Source organism: Phytophthora sojae (genome assembly GCF_000149755.1).
Source record: "Phytophthora sojae unplaced genomic scaffold PHYSOscaffold_4, whole genome shotgun sequence".
Classification (NCBI taxonomy): domain Eukaryota; phylum Oomycota; class Peronosporomycetes; order Peronosporales; family Peronosporaceae; genus Phytophthora; species Phytophthora sojae.
Genome location: NW_009258118.1, coordinates 2,538,223 through 2,554,617, shown reverse-complemented (window position 1 = coordinate 2,554,617; position 16,395 = coordinate 2,538,223). Strand labels below are relative to the sequence as shown.

The window sequence follows — 16,395 nt, the reverse complement described above, 5'->3', positions numbered from 1 at the left end:
TTTCCCAAATGATTTAAGACCATGGGAACGTTTTGGTACATATTTAGGACAGAATAACCTTCAGTATGAAAGAGCAGCACAGGGCGGACACTCGCGCGTTGGCTCTCGTCTGCGGACTTAGCGACGGGTCTGCGGGGGGCCCGCCCCTCTCTCACTTCGCTCGGGGGGCGCCGCTGCGCGGCCTGCTCCACCCCCTTGTCCCTTACGCTAAGTTCCTCGTCTCGGCCAGGCGCGGTGTCTAGAAAAAAAAAAATCGGGTTGCAGCGCTCGCGTTCGCTCGCTCGCACAGACACGCCCCCGCCTAATCGGCGGGTGTTGGCGATTAGTGAATGCATCGAGTGAGGCTCGCGCTCGCGTCCACTCGCCCTCGCCCATAGACTATAGACCATAATCAGTCAACTCCGTTTTGGTACATATTTGGGATAGTTTTAGGAGAAAGCAGCCATTTACTTGGCCCCAAATATGTACCTAAATGTTACAGACAATTCATTATTTGGGACATTTGGGGCGATTTGGGCACATATTTGGGATGCATTATCAGCTTCCGACTTTTCTGAGGATCCCAATGCTTTGGAGCTTTCCTCGTTTACACTACGGAGGTTTGTTGTTGGTTAATCGCGGGTGTGCGGCTTCACACTTGCTGTTGAGCTGCTCCTTGAGAGAGCGGGCTCTAACTTATATGTTTAACTTACTGGTTCTGGGCCACGAGCTCGGCGGCCGCTTCGAGTCCCGAGAAGTAGGCGGCCTGGAGCGCGCCCTGGTACTTGGGATCTACGGCCTCGCCCGCGAAGAGCACGCGATTTGCCACCGTTTGCTTCAGCAGGTCCGGGTCCTCGTGTGCATTCCTCGCGGTGACGCAGCTGTAGGCGCCCACCGACCACTGGTCTTGATCCCAACTGGCCAAACCACAACACAGTCAATACAGTCAGCGATGACGACTCAAGGTATCCAATCCGCTAGCTAAAGAACTTACCGAGTGATGAAGTGGTTGATGGGCTCGGGGATGCCCGGTCCGAACGTCTCCTGCATCTGCAAGTACAGCGCGTGGGCGATCTCCTCGTCCGTGAAGGAAGCCGAGATGGCGCTGGCGTTGTCGCCGATCAAGACGCCCTCCAGGATGGGGACCCCCTTAGCAAGGTGGTAGTTGAACACCAGCGGGAAGTAGATCCGCTTGTCGGTGGCTCCTCCACTTGAGCTCTTGGTCTGGAGCTGGGCCATGAACGTGGCGTGTTTCGGCCAGAACACCTCGGGGAACTGCACCAGCACCTTCATGTACTGACCCATCTTGGACCGCTTGAGCGCGCCGGTCTTCACGGCCGGTAGCTCCGGCTGGAAGTGCAGCTTGCCGCTCTGCAGGAGGCCGAGCGAGGTGGCCACGATCACGCGGTCGGCCGTGACGCGGCGTCCGCCGTTGCACTCGATAATCACCCCATCCGGGCCGTCGTAGTTGATGGACGCAACGGATACGTTGGTGTGGATCACGTCATGCAGGGGCTCCGCTAGGTGGTCGATGAAGCGCTCCATGCCCGCGGGGACGATGCAGTGGGCGCCGGGGTCGTCGCCCATGAGGTCCGTCTCGACGAACGTGTCGAGGTTCAGTTCCTCGACTGTGAGGCCGAACCAGGCCTCCATCAGCCTCAGGAAGAGCTCGATCTTGGCGCGGGCCTTGACTCCGCCCATGACCTCGAGCAGTTCTCGGTCCGAGCCGAGGAGGTGCTCGACCACAGCCGAGAGCGTCTTCTCTCGGTGCGCGTCTCCGTGGTCCGACCTCGCGAGCTGCTGGAGCTTGCGCATAAGCAGATCTTGCCACGCCCACGCATCCTTGGTCTGCTGCTCGCTCAGTTGGTGACTGCCGTCGAACAGCAGGAAGTTCGAGCACGAGCCCGGGTGCAGCCACGGATTCCGCGGGCTGATCTCCTTGAACGAGATGCCGAACTGCTTGGCCATTGCGGCGAACGGGTTGCCCTCGACGCCGTGGATCCAGGCCGCGCCCACCTCCACGTTCACGGGGAGCGAGTCGCTGAAGGACCTGGTCTGCACGCGGCCGCCGATGCGCGACTGCGCTTCGAGCACGCACACGTCGCTGGCGTCGAAGTGGCCGGACGACAACAATTCGTTGGCGGCGCTGAGACCGGCGAGGCCAGTAGTGGGTCATGGAACATTACGCCGGCAGTTTTTTTCCTTACCGTAATTTACCACCGAGAACATTCCTGAAACCTTCTTTCGGGACAGCAGCGATTTCAACGACGACCCCTCTCGACCACTTGAGAGCGAGAGCCACGTCTTTTCGATATGAGGGTAGTTTTAGAACCTCTGAACCGGTCAGATCTAATAGACGTTGATTTGACGACGCCCACTTTATAGCGAGAGCCACGTCTTTTGGATCTTAGGGCGTTTCGGGACCGCTCGTTCAAACTACATTGATAAAACCAATAGAACATTACGCCGGCAGATTTTACTAGTAGTTCGGACCAGCGCGACGTGGCGTCTCATCATTGGTTGAAAATCTATGGCACACACCTTCATGTTCGCTTAAGTACGCCAGAAATTCTCCCTCCCTTCTTCCTCATTCCAGAATCTGCCGGCTCGACGAAAGATGGTGAAGCTCTGCTGTGCGATCGTTGGCGCGGCGGGCAGCGCGTTCTCGGTGCGAGTGGACGAAAGCGACTTGGTGGATGACCTGAAGAAGGCGATCAAGGTGGAGAAGACGAACAAAAGTGAAGGACATCGATGCAGGTGACCTGCAGCTCTTCCTGGCGAAGACGGAGGGCGGTGCGTGGCTCGAGTCCGACTCAGAAGATGTGAAGAAGCTGAAGAAGGCGAGAAGACTGTTGCAGTTGAGGCTTTAACAAGCAAAGAGGAGGAGCTACAGGGGGAGTCTGGCCTACAGAAAGTGTTGACTGGCATGCGGAAGCCATCCACGGACCAAATTCACGTGCTGGTGAAGGTTCCGGATCAGCAGCAAGCTGCTTCTATCAAGAAGCAATTACGATACAAGGGAATGAGCACCGAAGCTTCGTGTCGCAAGTTCTTGGATGCGTTGGCGCAGACTCTCGCCAAGTTGTACGACTTTGACTGCAGTTATGGTGATGTCCCGACAATTGGTGACGTCTTCAATGCTGTCCAAAAGAATGACTGGGGATTTCGTCTGAAGAGAGGGAAGCAGTTGACCGGTGTTGAATTACCAAACTACTTCACCGAGGATGAGTGGAATGGCCTCAAGGATTTGAATCGACGTACAAATCGGCGTATTCACGATGGCATGGTTCCCACAACTAGCAAAGGGAAACCGTATATCATTCTCCCGCATGCCATTTTCAGTTGTGATCGAGTCGACTGATACAAGGATATTGCGACTAAAGCAAGCGTGGTGTCGGAACCGACAGAGTTCGAAGTGAAAGATGAAGATGAGTTCTCGGGTAGCTCTCGTTCAAGTAGTGGTCGTTCGGATGGTGCTTGATTTCATTGTGATTCTAGCAGCTGCAGGAAACGTAAATCCAAAGTAGTATCGTGTGAATATTCTTGTCCGCACATCCTTCTTTTAACCTTGTTTCAACATAAACCTGCTACTAAAACAATTTTTGTTTCTGATAAATATAAAGCTAGTAATATACTAAAGATGACGTACTCACCTGAACAATACCTCGCTAACAAAGAGCGCATTAAAGCAGCACAGTAGCGCTACTACCAGCGCACACGCGACGCTCGCTTGTCGTATCAAAAGAGCTACGACGACAAGAATAGAGACCAGATTCGAGCTCGCAAGCGTAAGCCCAAAACCGAACTTATTGATGGTGAAATCGAACTTAATAATGAAACCGAACTTAATTGATTAATTATTTTTTTTACTCAAAAAGTCAATCCCAATATAGTCAAAGACAATGGCCTCCAGAAAGGTATAAACCAAATATTTGAATTAATTAATTTCAGAATATTTTGTAAATGACTAAGATATAAAGTCGATCCTGATACAAGGTCAAATAATTATAAAGTCATATCTACGGAGAATAATATAGTCAAGCATATATAGGCAGCATGTTTGCATACGAACTCGAAGGATTAAAGAGATTAAATATCCAACCTATCAAATGGGGTAGTAGCTACCGTGTTAAGGTGCGTGGTAGAACGGGCAAGATGGTTTATGTTAGCAACGTTTCGCGTCCAATCAACAAGAGATTAGTATCTAAGCAGTACAGTGTTTCGATTGAAACCCTTGAAAAACACTTGTCGCCCGACTACAAGGCTGATCCTAAGTACCGCTTTTACAACGGTAATCACATGGAATCGCACCTATATGAGGGTGTCGGGCCATCTGATTTCTACAACAAGCTCGAGAACGTTCTTTCGACACAAACGAGCGCTTTTAAGGTAAATATTGCTCTCGGGTACGAACTTGTATGCAAGACCGATCCTGACGATACTCGCTACTTTTACCCAAATATAGCTAATACTTATGTATTTAATAACCCCATCGCTATCAATAGTCGGGGTGATATTAAAAAGAAGGTTATTTCGGAAATCCGTTCTATGGAGTTGGCTGACAAACTAAATTATCCCAGCTCGGGATATAAGCTTAAGTCAATCACTGCGTTCAAGATTTTTATTTACCATCGCGAGCATTCTCTCGGAGATAGTGAGGCTATTATTCCTAAGATTATCCGCGAAAACAAGCACGTAATTAACTTCCCTAAGACAAACAACAAGTGCGTCTTCCACTGTATCGCCTGGCATACATTCCAGAGTCCTAAGAAGGATCCTCGAAGAATTCAGGCTCAGGTGAAGGAGGCATTCAAGCGCTACTGTTCTTTCAAGGGGGTTGAATATTTGTTGAGCCTGTTTAGGAGTTTCAAGCCCATTGACCTACTACAGCTCGATGAGGTTGAAGACTGCTTCCAACTTGGTATTAACGTATATAAGATGGATGTAGTTTCTGGAAATGTAGAATGCATTCGTAGATCGGACAAGGGGTATGAAGCTATGGATATTTTATCGTTCGAGAATCATGCTCTTTACATCAAGAACATCGATATGCTTCAGGCTAAGTATCAATGTCCTGAGTGTGAAATGGTTTTCGTAAGCGCTGAAAGGGTTAAAAGCCACAAAAAGAATCAGTGCGAGCTCGTCAATATCGAAAGCTTCCCAGCTGAGCCAACTATTTACAAACCAGCTCAAAACACGATCCGATCACTGCTTACGAAGTATTCTTTCAAAGATGCTGACCAGTACATCGATCACTTCATCGTGTATGACTTTGAGACCATTCTTAAGCCTACTGCGACTCAACACGGGGAGAATACTGTCTTCACGAACGAGCACATTCCGTTGTCTGTATCAGTAGCTGATAGTTTAACCGAGGAGGTGCGTTGCTTTGTGAATGATGATCCGAAGATGCTACTTGTGGATATGTTCAAATACATCGGTGATGTATCTGTAAAGATCCAGCGGTTCTATGTCAATAAGTACCGATCGCTTCTACAGAAAATCATCAACGCTCACGGTCTGACCGGTATGGAAATTCCAGGAGTGAATCTTGGTAAGAAGTACAACATGACTGACGTGATGAATTGGATTAAAGAAGGTAAGTATGGTAGCTTCTTTGATTTCCATAGTAGTCTTGGTTTTGGAAAGCAAAGGTCTGATTACGGGAAACTGAAACAGCAGCTTGATCAGGTACCAGTATTTGGTTTCAATTCTGGCCGGTACGATATTAACTTGATTAAGAAGGATTTGTTTGCCGTTATCGGTACCGACAACATCAAATCTGTCATTAAGAACCCCAGCTACATGTGCATTGCTACATCGAACATGAAAATGCTTGATATTAGCAACTATGTACCTGCTGGTACCAGCTATGAAAACTATCTCACAACATACCTCGGTGGCTGCAAATGTGATGACAAAATTAGATGTGTCTATGGTCTTGGTAAAGGACTTTTCCCTTACGAGTACATCACTTCCTTCAATGTACTAAACCAGACCACATTACCACCTAAGTCAGCTTTTGACAGCAAGCTTCGTGGAACTAGCATCACCGATGATGACTACGAACGAGTGAAGTTCGTATGGGAGTACTATGAGATGAAGTCCATGAAGGATCTACTGATCTGGTACAACAATCTCGATGTAGTCCCATTCATCAAGGCTATCAATGCTCAACGAGAACTCTTTAAGAGCTTCAATCTGGATATGTTTGCTGATGGAGTGTCGCTACCTGGTCTTTCGGAGAAGGTCATGTATCAGACCTGCTTCAATAATCTCCAATATCCGGATAAGAAACCTGCCTCAGCATTCCAATTTCCAGCTAACCGTTTGGGTGGATACAAGAGTCAGGATGCTAAGGCAAACCGACAATTTGGTATGACACTTCTGCATTTGAATACGTTGCTTCAAAAGCAAAAGTATCTATGTGGTCTATGCTACTGCCAGCTTACCGCTGATATTGCTTCAGCAGATCGTATCAACAATAAGCTGGGACACATCGATGGCAACATCTTGATCAGCTGTGTGAAGTGCAACACAGCTCGTAAGGATATATCGCTTGGTGGATTTCGATATATGAAGTTGCTTGAGTTCAACTCGAACAGACTGGTGTATTCTATTGATCAAGAGGAGAAGGATATTTACGCTAAGATCAAGGCCAACATCGCTGGAGGTCCGTCTATTATCTTCAACCGCTATGCTAAGCGCAACGAGACGAAGATTCGCGGAGGTAAGGTCTGCAAGAAAATTATCGGATATGACGCGAACGCTCTATATCTGTGGGCACTTGGTAATGAGATGCCTTGCGGTCGATTGACAACCATTGATGCATATCCGGGTATCGTTGATGACATTATCAACGACAAAATCTTTGGTTTCCTCGAGTGTGATATTCGTACCCCGCCACACCTAAAAGACTACTTCAGTGAGATGACCCCAATTTTTAAGAATATTCTAATCGATTGTGCTGACGAGAGTGTGATTGGCAAGCATATGTTTGATTACAACGAGTCGCGCAAGCAAAGCCGAGCAAAGCCAGCTCGTAAGCTGATCGGTAGCTACTTTGGCGAAAAAATTCTTATTTACACACCATTGCTTAAGTGGTATCTTTCTCACGGCATGTAGATCACTCAGACTTACTGCTTTATCAAAGCCAGCTCTCATAAGGCTTTTGCCCCCTTTATGGAGGCTGTATCCAATGCCCGGCGCGAGGGCGATGTTGATAAGTCTAAGGCTATGATTGCTGAGATGATGAAGCTGGTAGGCAACAGTGCTTTTGGTCGATCTGGAATGGACATGAGCAAACACAAAGAGGTTAAGTATGAGTCGAACGACAAAGCTATTAAAAACAAGATCGAACATTTTACGTTCCATGGTCTCGAGGAGCTTAATGACGCCTGTGAGATCACCATGAAGAAACGGCGACTCAATAACAAGAACCCCATCCATTTGTCTATTGCAATCTATCAGCTCGCCAAGCTACGGATGCTTCGGTTCTACTACGAATGTATAGATTTTTACTTTAGCCGCTCTGACTTTCAGTACCAGGAGATGGACACTGATTCGGCTTATATCGCATTTAGCTGTGAGAATCCTTTCCAGGATTGTATCAAGCCTGAACTACGCGCTCACTTCATGGAGCATAAATACGATTGGTTTCCACGCGACTACAATACTAAGGTGGCTAAGTTTGATCGTCGCACCCCTGGCTTGTTCAAGGACGAATGGTCAGGTGATGCTATGGTCTCACTATCGAGTAAAAACTACATTTGCTACCTACCAGACGCTGAGTACAAGGTCAAGGTTTCAGCTAAGGGTGTGCAGCAAGGGCGCGGTCGCAATGAAAATGTACTTAACCCCGACGGATTCGAAACTGTTGTGAGGGACCGTATCACACTTCAAGGAACCAACAAAGGTTTTCGACTTTCGAAAGAAACCAAGTCTATCATAACCTATACGCAAAACAAAACGGCCCTTAATTACTACTACGACAAGCGTCGAGTGTTAGAGGATGGTATCACGACTGAGCCACTTCATATCTAAGCAACTACCGACTGGGGTAATTTTTTGTCTATTATCATATAGGATCATGTCTGAGCTACGGAAGGATCTACTATCAAAACTCTACTATGACCCAAAAACCGGTTATATCGGGGCTCAAGCTCTGTATCAGAAGGCAAAGGAGATAGATCCTCAAATAACTCTCAAAATCGTGAAGGATTGGTATTCCAGTCAGGCTGATATTCAACGATTTCAGGAGCAGAAGAAGCGATTCGATGGATTCAAAATTGCTTCACATAACCCCAACTCATGGCAAATGGATCTTGCGTTTTGGGAGAAACGACCAATTTTGACAGCTATCAATATTAACTCAAGGTTGGGCTACGCAAAGCTCTTGTCAAACAAGACTGCGCCAACCGTTTTAGCAGCACTTAAAGCGTTTGTTCGCCTCCACAAAGTTGATATCCTGACAAGTGATAATGGTAGCGAGTTCATGAACTCGCAGGCTCAAGGATTCTTCAAATCCAAGACAATTAAGCACTACAACAACGAACCCGGTGATCATGGTACTATGGGGAAAATTGAGCGTTTCAACCGGACGCTAAAGCAGAGACTAACTAAAATGTCTCCCAAGCGGATTACGCAAAAGCTGATCGCAGATGTAATCGAAAACTACAACAGCACGTTTCATCGTTCGATTGGTATGACTCCGAATCAGGCCAAAGGCAAAGTTATGGATGCTGATCTCACACATAACCAAGTGGAGGCCGATAGAATTGAGAAGGAGTTTGAGGTTGGGTCAAACGTACATTATCGTCTTAAGAAGCAATCATTTGATAAAGAAGCCGCGCGATGGAGCAAAGCTGTCTATACAATCGTCGGAATCGATGGATACCGAGTTCAAATTCGTTCCAGGAATGGTCATACCCTCTACAAGGCGCCAAACGATCTCAAACTTGTTAAAGCAGAGACAACCGATGCTACTATTAGCCGAGGCGACATTCTTGAGGCTGAGAAAATCTTGGATCACAAGAAGATGCGTTCTGGGAAGTTCAAATATCTCATAAGGTGGCTTGGGAATGAGCCTGACTCCTGGGAGCAGCAAGACAATCTGCGCTTGATCAACAAAAACAGAAGATCATCGCTTGAAAAGAAGTATTGGGCGCAAAAAAATGAGCCATAATTAGCTTTATAATAATTAAATGGAGATATCCTCCGTAAGCTTTTGACCCATATATTATTGTTTATATTTTTGTGATAATTTGAATTATCTGACTTTATGTATAGACACTGATCTCGAAATAATGTGCCCAAATTGTACCGAAAAGGAACATGAGCTTCTAAAGCTTCGACGCAAGCTCTGGATCATTCAAGAAGTGAGCCGAATCAAGAACGAGTTGCTTAATCTCGATGCAGCAGCTAATTTCCGTAAAACGGTAGTCAATCGAAAATATAGACACGAATTGGAAGCAATATTTGGTGTCCCTTTCCATTGTATCAAGGATCGATATCTCAATCTCCTCAATGAGCGAAATCGGATTTGCCATACATATCAACCATTCCGACATGATTCAGTTATGCCAAGCTACTGGTAGAAACGTAATTAAGAGACTCATTTTTTTATGATTCTCAACATATAGTATCGGAATGTTTCCAAATTTCTCATCCCTCGCTCAGAGAGAGCAAAAGCGACAGGAGCTGCTCGAACGAGCTGAGCGCCGAGTCCGGCAAGCAAAAGCTAAGCGCCTGATGTTTGAAGGAGCCTCGTGGGCTTCTGATATTTCCAACGAGATTACTACCCTCCCAAAGAAAACAACAGCAACAACTCAGACAGATTCATCCGAGTCAGCTGAGACCTTAAAAAAAACTTTGATATATGAAAACTCTCAAATAAACCCTGAGTTATCAACAACAGGAACCAATACTGACCCATTGGAAGTGAATGTTAAACCTGTGATGGTTGATACTGGAATTAGCGTAAAGCCAGATACGAGTGATGCAACAGCTACTGCTAAGCCTAGCATGAGTGATGCTGGGATCAGTGTTAAACCTACAATCGCTAATGTAGGAATTGACAATAGCGTGAGGATGAAAGATATCGAGACCTCTACGAATACAGCAATTATGGATAGAGAAGATCAGGTCACATCAAGGAATTGGATTAAAGCATTCTTTAAATCCAATCCTAACTGGGCGTCAATTGGGATCAACCCTGTAAAGAGAGATGGTAGTGATGACAAAAAGCGAGTCATTCGCGAAAATGGTTCTATTCGCTCGGTTAAAACTGGTCGAAAATATCAAAAATATGACTCGTTTGATTGGGTTGCTACTGAATCAAAAATCCGAGATATTTTCTATAACGGTGACAGCAATTCAATCAATGAAGTTGGCGCAATGCGCAGTGAAGACAAACCACTACGATCTGATAGAAAGAGGAAAGGGGAAGATGACATTGAGGACCTTGATATCCCCATAAAAGACCCCAGGCTTGATTTGAAGTTTTTGGATAAATCAACTTCTACTAAGTTGAACGATGATGAAGCTAAGTACAAACTGACATGGTTTATCATTCAGAATAAAAACTTACTTTTAGCTAATAAACTAGAAAGACAAATAACCCCTGTTCTAAAGAACGGTAAAGAGTATCGCGGTGGATATCTATGGATCGACGACAATTTTAGAATTGACGTGTTTGGTGTAGATTCAAACAAGCATCACCCAGCTGTTCAAAAGGATGTTGATTGGATTGCTACGCTCGAACGGTTCTTGTCCATTACCGAGGAGAAAGGACTAAGTTTAGTGTCCAATACTGGAATGGCTAATGAGAAAAAAGTAAAACCATATGAATTAGCTGAGAATATCATCAATGAACGACCTGGTATAAAGACTGGTAGAGAGGAATACATGGATAAAAATCTTCCTATTCCAGAAATCGATGCTAAAACCATTCTCACCGAGTATTATCAGAAGCTTGCGGAAAATCAAGTGAAGATAGCAGTAAGGTTGCGTCCAATTGTCGAGTCAAAAACAATCAAGAAAGTTCATCCAAGCTACTATCTAGGGGTACCATCTCCTACAAAACCATTAAATTTTAGAAATGGACACCACAAGCAAGTTAAGGGAGACGCGATGTCTCATTTAATGAAAACTATTCGATGGATGGATACTTTTGAATCTCTACTAACTGACCTTGAGGATTATGTGAAATATGTTGAAGAGTCAGAAGATCGTAATTTGGAAAAAATCCTCGATGATAACCTAAGATTTCTTCGAGAAGCGATCTTTACCAACGTTTCTGATGTCAAAACACCTTTAGGCTACGACGATTCGGGTTATGACGAGCTTCAAAAGCTCCATGACGAAGCAGAAGCAGCATTTCAAAGCTATGGTGAAGCTTATAGTCAGTTGGAGAAGAATCGTAGTGATTTCAATAAATCTAACTCAGAAGCGGATAAGCAGGCGGTACGAGCATCGCGATCCGCTGTTAAAGCTACCAAGGCAGCCTACTCGATTAAGGTTCGTGCTTATAACGATAAGCTCCGGGAACGCGACGAGGTTGATCAAATGGGTTCTAATGATACTCATTTATCAGCATCTGTAAAAGCGAAGATTGAGCGCGCTAATGCCCGTGCCCATTTCAAACATTTGCCGCAAGGTAGCGGCGTTAAGAGAAAGCTAAAGGGGCGTGGTTTGAAGGGAGCTGGTGTAGCACCTTTGGAAGGTGTCGTTCGACGCGGGCGTACATATAACCTAAATGAGATCCAAGGATTAGCAACCCCATCCGCATATACCTACAAGCAGCTCGGTAGTAAATATATCCGTATTCCTGACCTCGATGCTAAGACCCTCGTGATTGTGCAGCCAAATCGACGTAAATGTGGCCCTAAATGTCAAATTAGCGATAGTCTTCAATCTATGATTAAAACGCTCGTCTATAAGCAGCATATCGATCAAGCCGCTTACGATAAGCTGAGCATCGATGATAAGAAACTATTTAAGGAAATCCTAGCTATTACTCATCTCCAATATAATTTCCACGATAAGCTCACGGATCCGTTAGAGACACTCCGAGCTGAGTATGACAAGCTGAAAGGGGAGATGGAATTAGGCAATGACAACCCAAGTATCATCAAGCAACTTAAGTCTCTCACGGTTGATATGTACAGCAATCGATTGATCGATGATAAAGAGTTTAAGCAAATTATCACTCGTCTCTTATAATATTTTTGGTAATATAGACAATGTTCTTCTTCAATCCACGCATTATTTCCAGTTCTGGTGGTAGCTATGGCGATAACGCCGATCTCAACGTTGCTGAGCTGAAAGCTATCATGAAGAACCTAATCATCCATGATCGCCCCCAGAAGACTCAGGCAGCTGTTTGGGCTACTGATCTCGACAAGTCCATCAGGAAGGTAGATGCCTCAACTCAGACTGAAGGTGGTCGCGTCTGGGCTTACCAACCCAAAAAAAAAGAAGCCAAATACTGTCAAAACGTTTAGTTTATAGACTGATCCCGTTTCTCACAAGTTTGTTGCGATATCCGCGGTATAGGCTAATTTTTTTGTCGCTGATAGAAACCTCAAGTATGGCAGACTCTCCTTCGGGGGTTTTGGTGGGAAGGAACACAGAATCTCCAAGAACAATAATTTTGTCAGCTTGGAGCATTGTCGATCCGACAATCTGACGCGGTTCATCGGTAGTTAAATTGGTTTTGAGCTCTTTACTTGGTAGGCAACCCATTGCTATATATATTACTCAGAGATAACTTATCGAGTTCAGCTTTGAGATAATTGATTTGGTCTTGTTGTTCTTGAATGGCTTTACACAGTACCGAGGTCAAACTGGCGAGATCAACGCCCCACGGATTCACTGGAAATCCATCTTGGTTCATATCGTCGTTGGCTCCTCTCTCTACAGCATCTGGTATGACCTCATACATTTCCTGGGCCATGAATCCAACGTGTGTAGTGTGCTCTTGAACCATCCTGAATTTTCTAGGTCTCATTCTCATAAGGCTCGCCAAACCATAGGGACAGTCTACAATGTCCGCCTTCAGTCTCACGTCCGAAGTGTTTGTATACGAACCGCCACGAACTGGTACGTATGCTGTCCAATTATAATTAGCGTCGCACGTTCCAATACGGATAGCCCCGATTGTTGCGTCAGTTCCTATCGCCGGGTACTCGGTCTGCGACCAATTGAAACGATATCGAGCGAACCATCTCCGTTTCCCTTGCAATGATACAAATTGTTAGCCCATATTTCGCCTCCAGAATGGATGGTAGCCTCGGGAGAGGTGTTGCTAACTCCTAATCGGCCCGAATCATTTAAATACATTTTGGTGCTGTTATTTACCATAAAGCGAACAGGGTCGCTCGAAATTGTACCTAAAGCAATGCCGTTAGATCCTCCAGCAACATCGTTGTAGATCTGTACCTCGAACTCGATAGGCGTTGTCTGATCATTAGCTATGCGCATCGCACGTTGCCAAGACCCGCTTAGTAAATTCGCGCTAGAAGTAATGTCAACCTTAGCTGTACTCGAAGTCGATCCAAAGCGGACGTAGCCAGCCTGGGTAATGCGCATGCGCTCCGTCATTGGCGACAAAGCGTTAGAGCTACTACGAGTACTAATCGCAAAATCGGCCATACTGTATTGAACTGAAGTAGCTGTTCTCGTGCAATATAGATTAACAGAAGGTGTATAACTAGTCATATCACTAGTTCCTTCAACCGTGAATGATAGTCCAGCCTGAGCGCCCACCGTGTTTGATTGGTTTCTGATAATGAGGTTGAAATCGCTTGCCCTAGTCGTCGATGTAAAAGAAGTACCAGCAGCAATCTGACATTGAGTAGCAGAAGTCGATATCAGATTAGTTGATGTTAGACTGGTAATACCTGTTGTTATTGAGCTATTAGAGTCTAGTACCAGAGCCTTTGATGCTTCTGCTGTTCCAGCTCCGAAGGTAAGATCCAGATAGTTCAACTCAACAGTAGTTGCTGTGCATCCTGAAAGCTTGTTCAGCTCAGCGCCAGTAGCGTTGAGCGTAGTCCCCTTGATCTGAAGCGTTGTAGGATTGAGATTGAGGGTCGGTGCATTCATCGTTTGAGTACCTGACTTACTAATCGTATCACAGATGATCGTAGGTGATGAAATCGAAATTGAAGCGATCAAATTGCGTGATATGGTTAGATCGCGAATGCCTGAGTAATCCTTTGTACTACTGAGAACTACAGCGGTGCTGGCTGAAGCGCCTCCCTCGAGAACATTGATGAAGTAAGCATGATTGAAATTTGTCCAAGAACTGACTCCATCCCAGAATTTGAGGTTTGGGGTGTATAGACCTGTTCCAGCCGTATTCAGTGTGAGATTGCTCAGTGTTCCAACCGATGAAATGTTTGGTTGAGCCGCGGTCTGTAGCGTACCCGTAAGCGACGCGGCCGATAGTGATCCAATTCCAGAGACATTCTTTGATCCATCAAGAACCAACGCTTTGTTTAAATCGGCTGTTCCTGGCGTAATACTGCGTACATACGATGGAGCGCTTGCAATCGATGCTCCATTGACAGTCAAACTACTACAGCTAAGCGCTGATATCGCCACCGCTTCCAGGGACAAGAGCTACTCCTGGTGTTGCTGTTCCTTGAGTGATACCAGTGATGTATGTCAATCGATAATCATTATTACTGAGATACAACGTTTGGGCATAATCGTAAGTAAGATAGCCAGTGGCATCTAACGTTAGATAGAACGCGGGATTATAAACCGGTGATTGGAATATTGGCTGTGGATATGAAAAACCTGAGCTCATTTTGTCCAATCCTATATAGATAAAACGATTTTAGTCATGAGTGCTATTCCAGACTTCGGTGGTTCTTTACCGAAAAAATACAAGTCAGCTGCTATGGGTGATATACCAGCGCTTGATATTAAAAAATTGTTCAGAATGATTGTCCTTGGTCCATCGTTCAGTGGGAAGAACAACCTTTGTTTGTTTATTCTAAAGCATTCTCCTCACGTATTTGCTCATCTAACGATCATTGCTCGTAATCCTCACCAGGAGTTATATGAGTATCTACGCGATAAGCTTGATGGCTTTATCACATTCGCCGACCCTGAGTCGCCCCCGAGTGTTGATCGCGTACGTCATACGCCAATGAACTCCAATAAGCCTGAGCTCGTCATCATCGACGACTACAGCAATGATAAGCTACTTCAGAAGAATTTGTTCTCACATTACTTCACTAGAGGAAGCCACTTCAAGCTATCAACCATCTTCTTGAGCCACAGCTACTTCGCAACGGACAAGATGATCAGATTGAACTCAGAGTACGTAGCAATCCTGAAAGCTAATTCTAAGCGAGACCTCCAGATGGTTGTGAAAGATTTTAATATCAAGGGAGTTGATGATCGATCAATCGTCTATTACTACAACAAAGCCACAGAGCGCAAAGGTCAGATGTTGTTCATAGATTCAGTTAAGGGTCAAATCAGGTACAATTTCGATGGACCAATCACGATCGATAACTAATTCCAATTTTTGATCAGAATTATGGATATAATCATATACGATTACAATGGCAAGCTTTTGAAACTCGACTCAACCAATCTCGTTCAAGATGGATATAACTCAACGTGGAAATACTCGTTCCCTGGTTCAGCTGCTGACTTCCGCGACGTAGTGTGTGCAGTCCAAAGCATCAGTATGTACAACTCCGAATATAACATCGATTCGATGCAATTTGCTAACACAGGTTTTAAGGTCGAAGTTCCAACTGCTGCTACCACCTCTACTATCAGTATCACTCTCCCGGATGGCATTTATTCGTATGATGATATCAATCGTAGCATTCAGACAGCCCTCGTGAATGCTGGAGCATATTTAATCGATCCAAGTGGAAACAACGTATTCTACCTCAAACTGAGTGAAAACAGTGTGTATTACGCATGTCAAGTTGATTTTTCTCAGACGCCAACAACATTGCCAACTCTCGGTGGTACTTGGACAAGACCCGCCACTGGATTGTACTCTACTGGTGGAACTGGACTGCCGACTACTACACGTGTTCCGCGTTTGATCATCGATAACGCATCTTTTGGATCAGTAGTAGGCCTTAGTACTGGTACATATCCTTCTACCTCAGTGATCGTTGCCAGTGCTCAGCTCTCTAACATCATCCCACAGATTCACCCCACCAGTTCGTACATCGTACGTTGCGATCTGATCAAAAATGAGTACGTTGCCTCTGGCGACATTGTCAGCGCATTTGATTGAGGTGATGCTGCAATTGGTCAGCTAATTTCGTACAAACCCAGTCAGTATGCGTGGATGAACTGTCATAATGGCTCTCGCTCTACAATTACTATCAGCATCTACAACCAAAATGATACGAAGGTAATCTTTCGTGATAC

At 45.4% G+C, this 16,395-nt stretch overlaps 6 protein-coding genes across 6 annotated transcripts; 3 read left to right on the top strand and 3 right to left on the bottom strand.

The window, feature by feature from the left end:
- Positions 1-591: 591 nt before the first annotated feature.
- PHYSODRAFT_300423 (hypothetical protein) lies at positions 592-1,947 on the bottom strand (the record flags this gene model as incomplete). Its single annotated transcript, XM_009528077.1, has 3 exons — positions 592-670; positions 693-896; positions 974-1,947. The coding sequence occupies 3 exons, from the start codon at positions 1,945-1,947 to the stop codon at positions 592-594; spliced, it is 1,257 nt and encodes a 418-aa protein (XP_009526372.1).
- Positions 1,948-4,139: 2,192 nt separating this feature from the next.
- PHYSODRAFT_501001 (hypothetical protein) lies at positions 4,140-4,542 on the bottom strand (the record flags this gene model as incomplete). The annotated part of the gene is made up of 2 exons (XM_009528076.1): positions 4,140-4,235; positions 4,324-4,542. Coding segments are annotated over 2 exons (315 nt in total), but the record flags the coding sequence as incomplete, so codon positions are not given.
- PHYSODRAFT_440372 (hypothetical protein) lies at positions 4,528-5,559 on the top strand (the record flags this gene model as incomplete). The annotated part of the gene is made up of 1 exon (XM_009528075.1): positions 4,528-5,559. A coding segment is annotated over one exon (1,032 nt), but the record flags the coding sequence as incomplete, so codon positions are not given.
- Positions 5,548-7,104, top strand: PHYSODRAFT_500456 (hypothetical protein; the record flags this gene model as incomplete). The annotated part of the gene is made up of 2 exons (XM_009528074.1): positions 5,548-6,214; positions 6,449-7,104. 2 exons carry the CDS (start codon positions 5,548-5,550, stop codon positions 7,102-7,104), a joined length of 1,323 nt encoding a protein of 440 aa, XP_009526369.1.
- Positions 7,105-14,566: 7,462 nt separating this feature from the next.
- Positions 14,567-14,794, bottom strand: PHYSODRAFT_499185 (hypothetical protein; the record flags this gene model as incomplete). The annotated part of the gene is made up of 1 exon (XM_009528073.1): positions 14,567-14,794. One exon carries the CDS (start codon positions 14,792-14,794, stop codon positions 14,567-14,569), a length of 228 nt encoding a protein of 75 aa, XP_009526368.1.
- Positions 14,795-14,830: 36 nt separating this feature from the next.
- On the top strand, positions 14,831-15,514 carry PHYSODRAFT_500465 (hypothetical protein; the record flags this gene model as incomplete). The annotated part of the gene is made up of 2 exons (XM_009528072.1): positions 14,831-15,115; positions 15,161-15,514. The coding sequence occupies 2 exons, from the start codon at positions 14,831-14,833 to the stop codon at positions 15,512-15,514; spliced, it is 639 nt and encodes a 212-aa protein (XP_009526367.1).
- Positions 15,515-16,395: the final 881 nt, after the last annotated feature.